The sequence below is a fragment of the Octodon degus genome, unplaced genomic scaffold (assembly GCF_000260255.1).
Source record: "Octodon degus isolate 3935 unplaced genomic scaffold, OctDeg1.0 scaffold00049, whole genome shotgun sequence".
Lineage (NCBI taxonomy): Eukaryota > Metazoa > Chordata > Mammalia > Rodentia > Octodontidae > Octodon > Octodon degus.
Genome location: NW_004524625.1, coordinates 3,231,737 through 3,244,323, shown reverse-complemented (window position 1 = coordinate 3,244,323; position 12,587 = coordinate 3,231,737). Strand labels below are relative to the sequence as shown.

Genomic DNA, 12,587 nt, shown 5'->3' with positions numbered 1-12,587 from the left:
ACCACAACCACCACCACAACCAAAAAAAGCACTACAGCCAGAACATAGAGCAGTATGAAGGCTCCACAAAAAAATTAAAAATAGAACATGATCAGCGGCATGAATGATCCTGGAGGACATCATATTTTAAATGACATAAGCCAGGCGCAAAAGACTCGGGAGGCAAGATCTAAAATGGTGGGCCCCATGCAGACAGCAGAAAGCAGAACGGTGGCTGCCAGGAGCAGGAGGGTCCAGGGAAGGCTGTGAGAGGCGGGTGAAGGATACAAAATGTCAGAAGCCTAATTCAGGGGATCTGCTGTAGAACTAATAACAATGTTTGTTTGTTTGTGCAGCACAGGGACTTGAATCCAGGGCACTCTAACACTGAGCTTCACCCCAACCTATTAGTGTTTTGGTGCTGAGACAGTGTCTCACTAGTTTGCCCAGACTATGCTTAAAGCTTGCAATCGCCTGCCTCAGCCTTCCGCACAGCTAGCGTTAAAGTTATGCACAAAACCCAGCTTGTGTTGTATTCTTCAGGACTGCTAAGAGAAGTGGGGGGAAAGTCAAGGCTTAGGATGAACCTCCAGGGTGGAGCCCTTACTTAAAATGTGCTCGTCTACATCGCTAGCACCAAAATTTTTTAACAAAAAATAAAAGGTAAGTGAAGAAATGTGAATGCTACTTAGCTTGATTTGACTGTCACATTGTGCACTTACTTCAAAATAGCACATCATGGGCTAGGGGAGATGGCTCAGTGGAATAAGCACTTCCCTGGCAAACACAAGGGCCTGAGTTCAATCCCTGGTTCTGCACAAAATAAATAAATAAATAATAAAGCACCTGCTTAGGCAAGTGACAGGGATCGCAGTTCAATCCCTGGCACCACATGCCGGGGCAGCCCTGTCCCCAGGGTGGGCTGAGCTGGCCACCAAAAAAAAAAAAAAAAAAACACATCGTACATGATGCATATATACAATTTTTTTTTTTTTTTTGTATTTTAGGGAAGGGTCTACAGGGTGTTCAGGGTCTCAATACTAGATCAGATTCATAGTGATCTGCCTGCTTACAGCCTCCCAAGAGCTGGGATTACAGGCCTGTGCCACCACGCCCAGTCTCAATTGCCATCCCAGCAGGCCCTGGGGGCGGGGCCAGCACAGACGGAACCTCCGGCCCTGTGCCTGCTTGCAGGTGCTTTAATCTGCTGAGCTATTTGGCCGGCCCACTACTTTCATTTGTCAGTTAAAAAAAAAAAAAAAAAAATTACAAAAGGGAAAGCAGACAATAACTTACCTACAGTGACTAGAAAACAGAATGACAAGAACTGTGTTAACTGGCTTTCTGTTAACCAACACCTAAGAAAAATCAACTTCTAAAAAGGTTTCTTAGGCCAGTTTTGCAGCTTCTAGTGGTGCCTGATGGGCTGATTATCTTGCTTTGAAACCTCAGGGGGGCTGCCGGATGACCACGGTGAGAGACCTAAGCTACAGAAAGCCACCAGCCTTGTTGCGGCCTAGAGGAGAGACAGGGCCTCAAACTCCCCTCTGAGCACTAGGCATCAACGACCCGAAGCCGTCCCACCAGGCCCCTCTCCTAAAGGGGCCAGAAGTTCCCCGGCACTAAACACATTGGCCTTTAGGGAAGTTCCAGAACCAAAGTGTAGCAGCGCTTCGGGGAGAGGCTGGAGGAGCACAGGGGCCTCGTGAGCTCTGGTAAAACCATTCCTCCTGTGGGTGTTGCTTCTTGGGGTTCAGTCACTTGGAAATTCCCTGATCTCTGCACTTAGGATGTATGCATTTTTTTTTTTTTTAATGTATTTGGTAAAGGGTCTCAGACTCCTATGAAGTCCTCTGCAGCTTGGACTTCAGTGATCCTCCTGTCTCAGCCTCCCCAGCGCTGGGATTACAAGCCTGCACCACCACACCTGGACTCTGTGGCCAGCTCAGCATGTTCAGGAGTAGGGCTGGCACAGCACGTGGTACTGGGGATTGAACCCTGGTCCCTACACTTGCCTAAGCAGGCGCTTAGTCTGATGAACTATCTTGTAGGCCCAAGATGTATGTGCCTTGCTGTAGATCACTTATGCTTCAATAAAGGCTTCAAGGGCCAACCAGATAGCTCAGCAGAATAAAGGGCCTACTTAGGCAGAGTGCAGCCGCCAGGAGTTCGATCCCTGGCACGCTGTGCCGGCCCCGCCCCCAGGGTACACTGAGATGTTGATCAAGACTGTAATCCCAGTGCTCGGGAGGCTGAAAACAGGAGGTCACTATGAGTCCAATCTACATAGTTAGACCCTGTACTAAATACAAAAATAAATAAATAAATAAAAATAAATAAATAAAGCTTTCAAAGACAACAAGAAGCCAGCAGTTATCCTGGGAAGAAGGCTGACTCCCTTGACCCAGGCCTTCCCAGCCTGGGGCTCTTTCCAGCTGTGGCCCTGTCCTGTTGGTCACTGCATGCTTGGGTGAAACGAGCTGGAGGCCGAGCAACAGGGCACCAGAATGACTAGAGCACTGGCCCTGCCTGGCCTCCCTAGGTCCAGGCTGTGTGGCCCTCTCCGATCTCCATCTCCTGGACACTCAAGGCATTCAGAGTTCTCAGGGCCATGAAAAGGTCCAGTGGATGGTATCCTTCTGCCCCACCCAACAGAGCACAGATTTCCAAGTTCCTTCTGCAGCTAGGGAGCGGGTACCCACCAGCCTCCAGTCATGACAGAGCAGGCACAGTGTCCAGAGGAAGGAGCTAAACAGACTCACAGAGAGGCGAGGGGTGGGGCAAAAGTCCTGGCATGCCCAGCGAGACCCAGCAGGAGGTCCCTGCATGCCCAGCACAGGGACCTGGCTTTGTCCTGGGGTGACGGCTGCAGAGGCAGGCACTGAGCAGAGAGGGGCAGCTGCAGCTGCCTTCTGCAGATCCAGCTGGCTTTCTATCACTGCTTGAAGGCTGGTTGCTCTCCACTGCATCCTCCAAAGAAACCTCAGGCTGAGGCTTCCTTCCTCCACGTGGCCAGAGTGGGGCTAGAAATCTATCGGGAGGCGTCATGGAAGGGAGCCCTCCCAAGTGTATGAGTGAGGGAGCGCCTTGATTGGGAGCTGCGCCACCTAACAGGGGTGTTTGGCCCCTTTTCTTGATTTCACAGGTCTGTCTCCCTTTCACCCCTTGATGCTGCACAAGGACTACACCCAAAGTGGCCACCCAGTTTTGGACTTTCTGGTGTCCAGAACCATGAGGGAAAATAAACCTGTGCTTTCCTACAAATCACCCAGGCTCAGCCATTCTGTAAAACAGATTAGAAGACTGCCACGTGGTGGCAAGGGAGAGACAAGACTCGGGCAGAAGGGCCAGAAGGAGGGCCACAGAGCTTCACCCAGCAGCTCACACCCTGACAGAGGGCAGCAGGGCTCTGGGGGAGGCAAACCCAGTGCTGCGAGCCCTCAGGTGGCAGGTGAGAGGGAGCAGCAGTGCCTGCAGGCCCTTTGTGCCCCTCCCTGCAACCACTGTGCCAAGCCTGGCAGGAGGGCAGTGTCTAGTGCCAGCCAAAGGAGCCAACACTGCCCCACACCCACAGGCTGGCAATCAAGGCCCCCATAGGTGAACACCCCTCGCTCTGCATCTCCAGGAGTGGGGTAGGGATCTGGGTGGGGAGAACGCTGGTGCCACAGACAGACTCGTGGGGGCAGCCAACCAAACAGAGTGGGAAGCAACGGGAGGATGGCAGGGCTGGGGCAGCCAGGCAGGGGCCAGGGTGCCTCCCAGAGACCAAGGAACCACGTGGTGACCCAAGCCAGGGAAAACCAGATGCCGGGAGGGGGCTGCAAAGGCCAGGCTCCAAGTGGTGGGCTGAAGGCCATTTGTATTTTTGCTTCCGTGAAGGGGTTTATTGCCCATCACCCTGTATCCTACTGCCATTCTCCATCAGCCCCACGGGCTACCACTTTAATGAGACTCCTCATGGGCGTCTGTTCTGAGGAGGGTATATTCTACCTCTGGGGACTTCACACCCCACACGCCTGCACTGAGAAGCTAAAGGCCAGATGGGGAGGGAGAGCTGGGCTTGAGAAGCCCACTCAGGCCTGCGCTCCTTGGCCACTGGGGACTCCAGGCTCCCGGGTTCCTGCCCCATGAATCACTCCAGCCAGCACCAGGCAGGCTGGCACCAGTGCTGGGAAATCCTGTCTTTCTCCCCCTCCCTCTCCTTATCACTTCTGACTGTGTCCAATCCATTTTCCTCCCAGCTGCCAGTGGTTTTCCTGACACACAAATCCAACCAAGCGGATCCCTATTAGCCAGCACTGGGGCTGGAAGACTGAGCCTGACCACAGCCAGGTCTCCAGTGGGTCCTGTGGGGTGGAGGGCCCTCTGGAGCAGTGTGTGTGTGTGTGTATACACGTGCATCTGTGGGTGTGGGTGTGTGCATGCCCACACACGTGCATGTGTCCCCCGCAAGAGAAACGGGCCAGCCTGTCTGGCTCTGTATGGCCCTGGCTGACCCCACAGCTGCTTCTCATCTGGGGCTTGACACTGGGCCCCACGGCATCTGTCAGAGGCGGAGCCCCCAGGAAGGGATCCCAGCTCAGGGGTTTCAGTGGGACTCAGCAGGATCAGGAAGGAGCCAGGCGCCAAAGTAAGGGCTTCCTGCCTAGGTTTATCCGGGTGACCAGCTTGGCCTGGCTGCGGTACTTGATGATTTACATCTTAAGGAAGCCCAGGAAGTGGGCCACCCTCCTGGGGCGCTCCCAGCCCAGGCCACATCCTGCAAAAAGGCATAGGGTGAAGGGCAGACACAGCTGAGCCCCCTCCTCCTAGGGTGGGATGTGATGGCCAGGGCCCTGGCACAGTACCACTCACTCCCTGGCAGGGGACACCACCTAACAAAAGGACTCGATCAGGTCACAGAAGCCACTTCTCTGTGCTGTGTGACCCACGGCAAGCCCTGCTTTCTCTGGCCTGAGACTCGCCATGAAATGGTGCCGAGGGAGACACTCCTCTTCCTGTGGGGGCAGTCTGTGCCCCTAGCACACCTGCCTCCGAGACTGTGAAGCCTGATGAGCCTTGGTACCCATTTCTCAGACCAGAAAGCTGAGGTCCCTACCCTCAGCTTAAGCTCCTTCACAACCTTAGAAGTGAGCTGTGCTGTTCTTACTGTACAGATGGGGGACAGAGGCCCAGAGGCTGGAGGAACATTTAGGACAGAGGCAGAAGCTTGTCCCACATCAAAGCAGCCCATGCCTGGCCCATCACGCCTTCCTTAGGCCAGGACAGAGATGCCCTCACCAGCCCCTGGGGTTCCTGCCAGTGTCTTCCTCCCATGCCTTGCACCCGGCCCGGCCCTGTGCCTGGCTAAGGGCAGTGAGGAGCCAGGCAGGCTCTTGCTGTGGACCCCACAAAGGCGGAGGATCTACTCTAAGAGTGAGGGAGCCATTTAGACAACACCAGGAAGGCTACATGCAGTAGCATTTGAGCAGGCCCCACAGGGTGGACTTCCATTTGAGAGATCAAAATGGGAATTTTTGGGGAGAAGACACCATTTAGGCCAGGTTGGAGGATAGGGTACAGCGAAGAAAGGAGGGGAAAAAGGGGCTCTCACAGAACTACTGCCACAGGCCGGGTACTGGTGGGCCTGAAAGCCAGGCGAAGATCTTGGTTGAGGGTGTGCCAGCAGGTGACAATTCTTTTTAGTTGTTGTTTATGTATTTGATAGAAGGTCCCACTACACAGCTGGCACTCATAGTGATCCTCCCCCTGTTTTCAGCCTCCCCAGCACGGGGATTACAGGCCTGCACCACCATGCCCAGACCTGGTGGCCAGCTCAGCATGCCTGGGGGTGGGGTTGGGTGGTGCTGGGGATGGAACCCCAGCCCCTGCACTTGCCTAAGCAGGCACTTAGTCTGCTGAGTTATCTCGCCAGTCCAACCTGTGACCATTCTTAAGAAACTTAAAATGAAAGGAGGCCTAGGGCCAACTGATACAGGAAGTGAAACCAGGCTGCAGCAAAAGCCTGAGATGCAGGGCCTGACAGCGACCCACGCAGGGGTGGACTACAGTGTGCAGGCCTCAGCCATCTGGGGCTGGTGGAGGTCCCTCACTGGGATGGGCCATCTCCTGGATGGCAGACCTGTCTCGGGGTGCGAGGTAGCACTCCTGGGTCCCTCACTGCTCTGGGCCATGTCCTGTTCCTGCTCACCGAACCTCTGATGGTCAATACCCCCTCCCTCTCCTAGGTGGGGGGCCAGAATGGTTGGCTCAGACACAGCCTGTCCTGTCCACACACCCATCCTCAGATGGCCCAGGGAAGGACAAGGCAGTCAGTTTCTCTGGCCTTAGGCTTCTCATCTGTGAAGCGAAGGTCTTTCCCTCCACTGGCCCTACCTGGCCGCTCACTTCCCTCCCCTGCCCACTGCTCTCACAGGATTCGGCCTCCCGTGAACCCTGGCACTCTTTCTGTGTCTCATCAGGTGATGTGAGGACCCAGCGTCCCTGCTTGGCATGGCCATCCCTGAAGGAATGTCTAAATGAGTCATATTCCACCTGAAAGCCCTAGCGTGCTGTGGGTGCAGGTTGGGACCCAATCACCTGCAGCCTATGGCCACCGTCCAGCACACCCCTTCTCCTGCACATCCCTGAGCTCTGGCCACCATGGCTCCACTGGGCCCCAGGCCCTGCCTGCAAGCCTGCTGGAGCCAGGAGGAGAAGATATACCTAGCAGCTGAGAGTAACCTCACACAGAGCCAGGACCGTGTCTCAGGAGGCCAGCAGCTGTGGGCCTCCAGGACTGGAGCAGGGATGGTGGACCAGGCATGCTGCTTAAAATGACACTCCGTGGTGCCTGTGTAGGGCTGAGGAATGGTCCCCAAGATACCCACAGCCCAATCTCCAGAGCCTGTGACTATTGCCTTACGTGACAGAAGGGGCTTGCAGAAGTGATTAAGGGTCATAAAATGGGAGATTATCCTGGCTTATCTGAATGAGCCCTAAATGTAATCATAAGCACATTATAAGAGGGAGAGAAGGGCCAGGGAGATAGCTCAGGGGCTTAAGTGCCTGCCTGACAAGCCCAAGGTCCTGAGTTCGATTCCCAATACCACACCAAAAAAAAAAAAAAAAAGGGAGGCAGGAGGAGAATGTGTATGTGCATGGTATCTGTTGTCTGTCTCAGTTGCAGGGTGGTCTATGCTTAATGAGGCCCTGGGCTCAGTTCCCAAGGTGGGGGCAGCAGAGGGAATTTGTGCAAGGAAGAGAAGAAAGCAGTGCGGAAGGCAGCAGAGTAGGGTGAAGTGGCCACAGAGGGCCAGCAGCCAGAAGAGATGGAATTGATGTATCCTGGGGCCTCTAAAAGAAACCAGCCTTGGGGCTGGAGAGATGGCTCAGTGGTCTAAAGCACCTACTTGGAACAAGCTTGGCAAAGCACAGGGACCGCGGTTCAATCCCCCAGCACCACATGCCAGCCAGCCGCGCCCCCTGGTGGGCTGAGCTGGCCACACACACACACACACACACACACACACAATAAATGTTAAAAAAAAAAAAAAAAAAAAGCCAGCCTAGGTTTCAGCCCCAGAAGATTGTATCAGGCTCCTGACATCAAAAACTCTGAGAGAACTAACCTGTGGTGTTCTAAAGTAGTACCTTTTCAGTGTCTGGTTACAGCAGCAAAAAGCAAGAAATACTGTTCTTTGCTTTTTTGAGACAGGGTCTCAAAAAACTCTGTCAAACTCCTGATCCTCCCGTTTCAGCCTCCTGAGTGTAGGGGTGCAGGAGCCTGGCTCAAAATACTGTTCTTAAAGAGCAGTGGGTAGCGGATGAAGCAGCCCTACCCCTCCCACTCAGGGAAGCCACCCTGAACTCCATGTCTTACTGCTATCCCACCTCCCCTAATTGGCAGATGTTATCCAGCAGTGGGAGTCACCACATGGGGACTGGCTGAGCAGGGACAGGGCCATCAGGCCAGCAGAGTTTTGGCCCTGTCCACCATCCCTGGGCCACCAGGCAGGCTTTGGTCTGCCCTGGCCACAGGCCCCTTAGCCCACAGCTGACCATATGTCCGGACCATACCCACAGACTCCCTTAACTTCAGTCACTGGTATGTCATGTCCTCCGCCCTGGGAAAGCTGGGGTCACTAAAATGTCTGAACAGTGAAATGGGGAGTGGAAACAGCCATTCCAGGCCAGCATTCACATGGTCTGCAACTTCCACAGCCAGGCCTGAGAGCTGGCTTTGTTAGACATCCTAGATTTGAGCTCCAAAGGCACTTGGTCCATTTTGCCTTCGGCAAACAAGGAACGGCAAGGCCGAGGCCCTAGGGAAGTCAGGAGCTGCCCTGAATGGAGTGAGGCAACCCCAAGGCAGCATCTGCAGCAGGCCAGGAGAGGGTGCGAGAGTGCGGGCCTTGAAGGCCAAGCCTAGGGGCCTAGTTGTGCCAAGGAATGTCCTGCCAAGGACACACACAGGGATAAAGAGGCAGAAGAGGGGTTTGGTGGATTTGAAGGTGGCTAGGAGGGGCTCCAAAAGCACTCAGAAAGCTTATCTTTTCAAAGTTTTTTTTTTTAATTATTTATTTTATTTTATTTATGTGTGTGTGTGTGTGTGTGTGTGTGTGTGTGTGTCCAGCTCAGCCCACCAGGGGGCGGGGCTGGCTGGCATGTGGTGCTGGGGGATTGAACCGCGGTCCCTGTGCTTTGTTAAGCTTGTTCTAAGTAGGTGCTTTAGACCACTGAGCCATCTCACCAGCCCAGAAAGCTTAGATAAATGGGAACAGAGACCGGGCCGGGGCCGAGGTAACAAGGCCCGCTGCAGACAGACTGCCATGCAGAGAGACCATCACTGCTGCCCAGGCTACAGGGCTCCATGGGAAGGGGCCATGCAACCTAGCCTCTACGGCTGGGTCTTGAGTTTGCCACCAAGTTCAAGGAGGCATTCACATGACACACTCCGGGGTGCCCAGCTGTCCCACACTGCCTCTCCCCAGGCAGTAGGAGGTCTTCAACTTGGTCAGGCAGAGAAAGACCACTTGGGGTGTGGGCCTGCAGAGATCAGCAGCTCTCCTCACCCATAAAGCCAAAGGGTCTCCTACTTCACAGGGGGAGACACACTTACCTTGTCTCTTGTCCTAAACTAAGCCCCTCCTTCCTTGGCCCTCTCCTCTGTGAGGGGCCAATGTGAGGCTGATTGTCAATTCCTATTCATGATAATGGCTAGCAAACACCAAGCACTAGTGCAGTACATCCAGTCACCCCCAGAACCTGCACACGCAGGGGAGGCCCTCAGTCTCAAGGTCACAGGTGGGCAGGAGGAGCAGGGAAGGGCTCAGGGAGACAGAAGGCAGGTCTTGCAGGTAGGAGGATGGTGGAGTGCACCTCCCTATACCTGCCAGGAGGTCCAGGGGTCTCCTGTCTTGGGACAAGTGTTCAGGGCTATGCTGAGAACCTGCAAAGAAAGCAGAGGCAGATGCAGCCAGAGACGTACTTGCCTTAGAGCAGTCACTGACTCCCCCACATCCCAGACCTTTTACAACATTGGGTCCAACTCTGCCCTCCTCAAATTCCCTTGGATCTGAACACCCCAAGTGGTGGTTCCCATGTCAGACAGCACCCCCCATCCTTCCCCAACACTGGGGCCCTGTGCACCCATGGACCTCTCTACCAGGTCCTCTCCTCCCCTGCCAAACCTCAGCCTGGAAGGGATGCAGAGAGGAAAGAAGAGGACAGGAGCCTGTCCCTGCTGAGGCCTCCTACTCTGGACAGTGGCCTTAACCCCATCACCACAACCACAGCCAAAAACGGCCCTTTCAGACACACACCTGCCTGTGTGATCTCTACTCGCCCAGTTGTCCCTCCGCTCACACCTCCAGCCAGCAATGTCCCATCCTTTGGTGAACTCCCAAACCCAGCTCTGATGACAAGTGGTCTGGCCCCAGTTCCCAAGCAAGGATGGGCTCCTGCCTAATTCTCTAGGGCTGCCAGGTATGCCTTAGCTGTTGTCCCACCAGGGGCTCCCTCCAAAGAGAGGCTCCTCAGGGCAGACCCTGGGCTAGCACCCAACTCGGGCTTGGCAGGGGGCAGCAGCAGCTGGGGCCACCCTACCCCAGGAACCTGGGTGAGGATCAAGGACCAACCCAAGTACTAGGGCACCTTGCCGGTCAGTGGACCCCCCCGGAGGTCCTGAGCACGTCTTTCCAGGGCTGGCCCAGGAAGGGTTCCGGTTCTGGCTCCGAAGTCCAGGGAAGGAGGCTCACACACTCCCCACAGTGACCCACTGTCTTCGAGGGGTCTGGGGCTGAATCCTGCACCACACTATGCGTGGCCGGGGAAATGGCACCTGCCAGTGATCTGCTCTCCTTTACCTCTGAAACCCTCAAGTTCGAGGGGTGCAGGTGAGGGCCCGGAGAGGCAGAGCGTAGAACCCCGCTCTGCCAGATCCTGCCCCCTCCCACCCCCAATACCACACACCCGCGCTTGCAGAGGAGAGGGGCCCATTCAGCGTGGGGAGGAGGGCGAAGCAGACAGCCGAGGCCTTGGCCATGGCCCATCCCCAAGCGGGGTGTAGGCAGTGGCCCCCTGGAGCGGCAAGGGGACGAGTGGGTCAAGGGGTAACAAGAAGGGGGATTACGAGGAAGAGGAGGAAAAGCGGTCCAGATGCCAAGAGGGAGCCAGGGAACCCCCACCCCCGGGAGGTGGAAAAGACCCTTCGCCGTGGGCAGAGCGAGACGGTGGGGCTGAGCCCACGACAAGACCGATGCTCAGGTCCCCCAGTGGACCCCGCGCACCCTGGACACCCGGACCCGGAAAACGAGCACGCGCGCCCTCACACGCCTCCCCAGGCGCAGCGCCTCCTACCTGCCGCGCCCACCCGGGACAGCTCCTGGACTCAGGAAGTGCGACCCGGGGAGAGCTGCACCTCCCTCCGGCTGGAGTGCAGCCTAGCCACGAGCGACCCAGCACTCGGATCGCGGCGCTCAGAGCCCGCCCCGCCCCAGCCTCGCCTGGCAGCCGGGGCGTGGTCTCCAGCGGGCGGGCTGCGCGCATGCGCGTTGGGCGGTGCCTTGTGGGCCGCCGGGGTGGCCGTGGGGCCCCTTCTATCCACCCGACCCCCCACGCCCCCTCCCCGAACTCTCGGCGGTCTGACTCGCGGCGCAGGACTGGATCCGCGAGACCTCAAGGTGTCTCTGGGATGCATTTGGGCCGGGAGTCCCTGTGCACCGAGGCAGGGTGGCCGCGCACAGAGGGACCTCATGGAGGGAGTGTGCACGCCTAAAGCTAGGGTGGAGGACCTCGGGCCACTGCGAGACTAAGAGAGGGCGTTGGGCGGGGGGGGGTGGGGGCTGGCCTCCCTACTTGTCCCAAGCGCCCGGCTGTGCCACGCGTGACGACGGCAGAGAGGGCACCGGACCCTCACGCCCGGGAGGATGCCAAACCAGGGTTTCTCCATGTGTAAGACGGGAACGGTCGCCAGCGCCCATGCAGGGCTGAGGCCGACCTGGCGGCGCACATTAGGCCTGGAGCGGTTCCTTTGAGGCGGTGAGGCTAGGATTACTCATCGGAGCAAGCCGGCTGCCCGCGACCCACCTTGTAGGGGAGACTGCCCCCACCCCAAATTTCCCAGGCTTGGTGAATGGTTTCATCAGCTTCTGAAGTCACCTACGCGGCTCCCACCTCGGCCCTTATCAGCTCTCCAGCCCTGGCAGCCAAGTGTCCCCGAAGTCATCAACACCCCCCCCACACACACACACACATACACACCCCCGGCTTCCTGCCAGGAGCCACTTATCCAGCTAAGGCTTACTTTTACAAAAAGCAGCTGCGACCTACCGCCAGAGAGCAACCTTGTGGGACTACCCCCCACCCCCACACAACCTCTTTCCCTGCTGGTGCGCCACTGCTCCTGGCCACACCCTGCATGCTTATCTCAGGGGTCTACTCTCCTCTCCTCCAAGCATGTTTACCCTTGGAAGGCTTTTTCGTCTGTGCACAGGATTCAGGCCTGCCCTGCCCCCTATGCCAACTTCACAAAACCCTGTTCGCCCCCTCAGCCTCTCAGAGTCCACGGGCTCTCGGAGCATTTCGCCTCTGTCCAGGTCTGTCCCCCCCCCCCCCCGCAGGTCCAGCTCCCGAGGGACACTGCCGTGCTTGGGCAATCCAAGTAGATCTAGGCTGCGGTCTTGCTGTGTGATCTGGGTGGATTTCGTGTCCTCTCAGCCTCATTTTCCGGGCCTCCTAAACAGGCTTGTCGCAGAAGTGCGCTATGAGCAGCGAAAGCAAGGCGTGGGCTCGTACCAGGCTCATCACAGGGTAGGTGGCCACATGGTCTCTGAGCCAGGCAGTGCCCTCGAGTTCCAAAGTGCAGCTGGAACTGCAGGAAAGCCACTTTGGCGTCTGCGCACAGCCTCGGGCTTTCCAAGGATGCTCAGGCCCCTTTTGCATCTCAGCACCTGGGAGCCCTAAAAGGAGTAGTGTGTGGGGGTTGCAAACATGGACTTTTCCTTGACCCATCAGCTGGTGAGCCTTGGAAAGGGCCCCAGATCACTGTAGAACCAGCACAGTAGCACCAATCCCTGCGAATGTGGGAACCAACTGGATTGATCCACAGTGAGCCCTCACAGGGTCCC

General features: G+C 56.6%; 1 protein-coding gene across 4 annotated transcripts in view; it reads right to left on the bottom strand.

Annotated features, from left to right (window-relative positions):
• Capn5 (calpain 5) overlaps positions 1 to 10,941 on the bottom strand; it is a 54,855-nt gene extending 43,914 nt beyond the window's left edge. Inside the window, exons 1-2 of one of the 4 annotated variants that reach the window (XM_023716654.1) lie at positions 10,819 to 10,941; positions 9,350 to 9,409 (exon numbers count right to left, since the gene is read on the bottom strand). Coding sequence is in view for 2 of the 4 variants with exons in the window: in XM_023716650.1 (XP_023572418.1) it covers positions 9,350 to 9,409; positions 10,432 to 10,504 (133 nt within the window). In the remaining 2 variants the exon portion in view is untranslated. Of the gene's footprint in view, positions 1 to 9,349; positions 9,410 to 10,431; positions 10,548 to 10,818 lie in introns of those variants that run through there. The other 3 variants (XM_023716650.1, XM_004632526.3, XM_023716651.1) reach the window with 3 other exon arrangements.
• Positions 10,942 to 12,587: the final 1,646 nt, after the last annotated feature.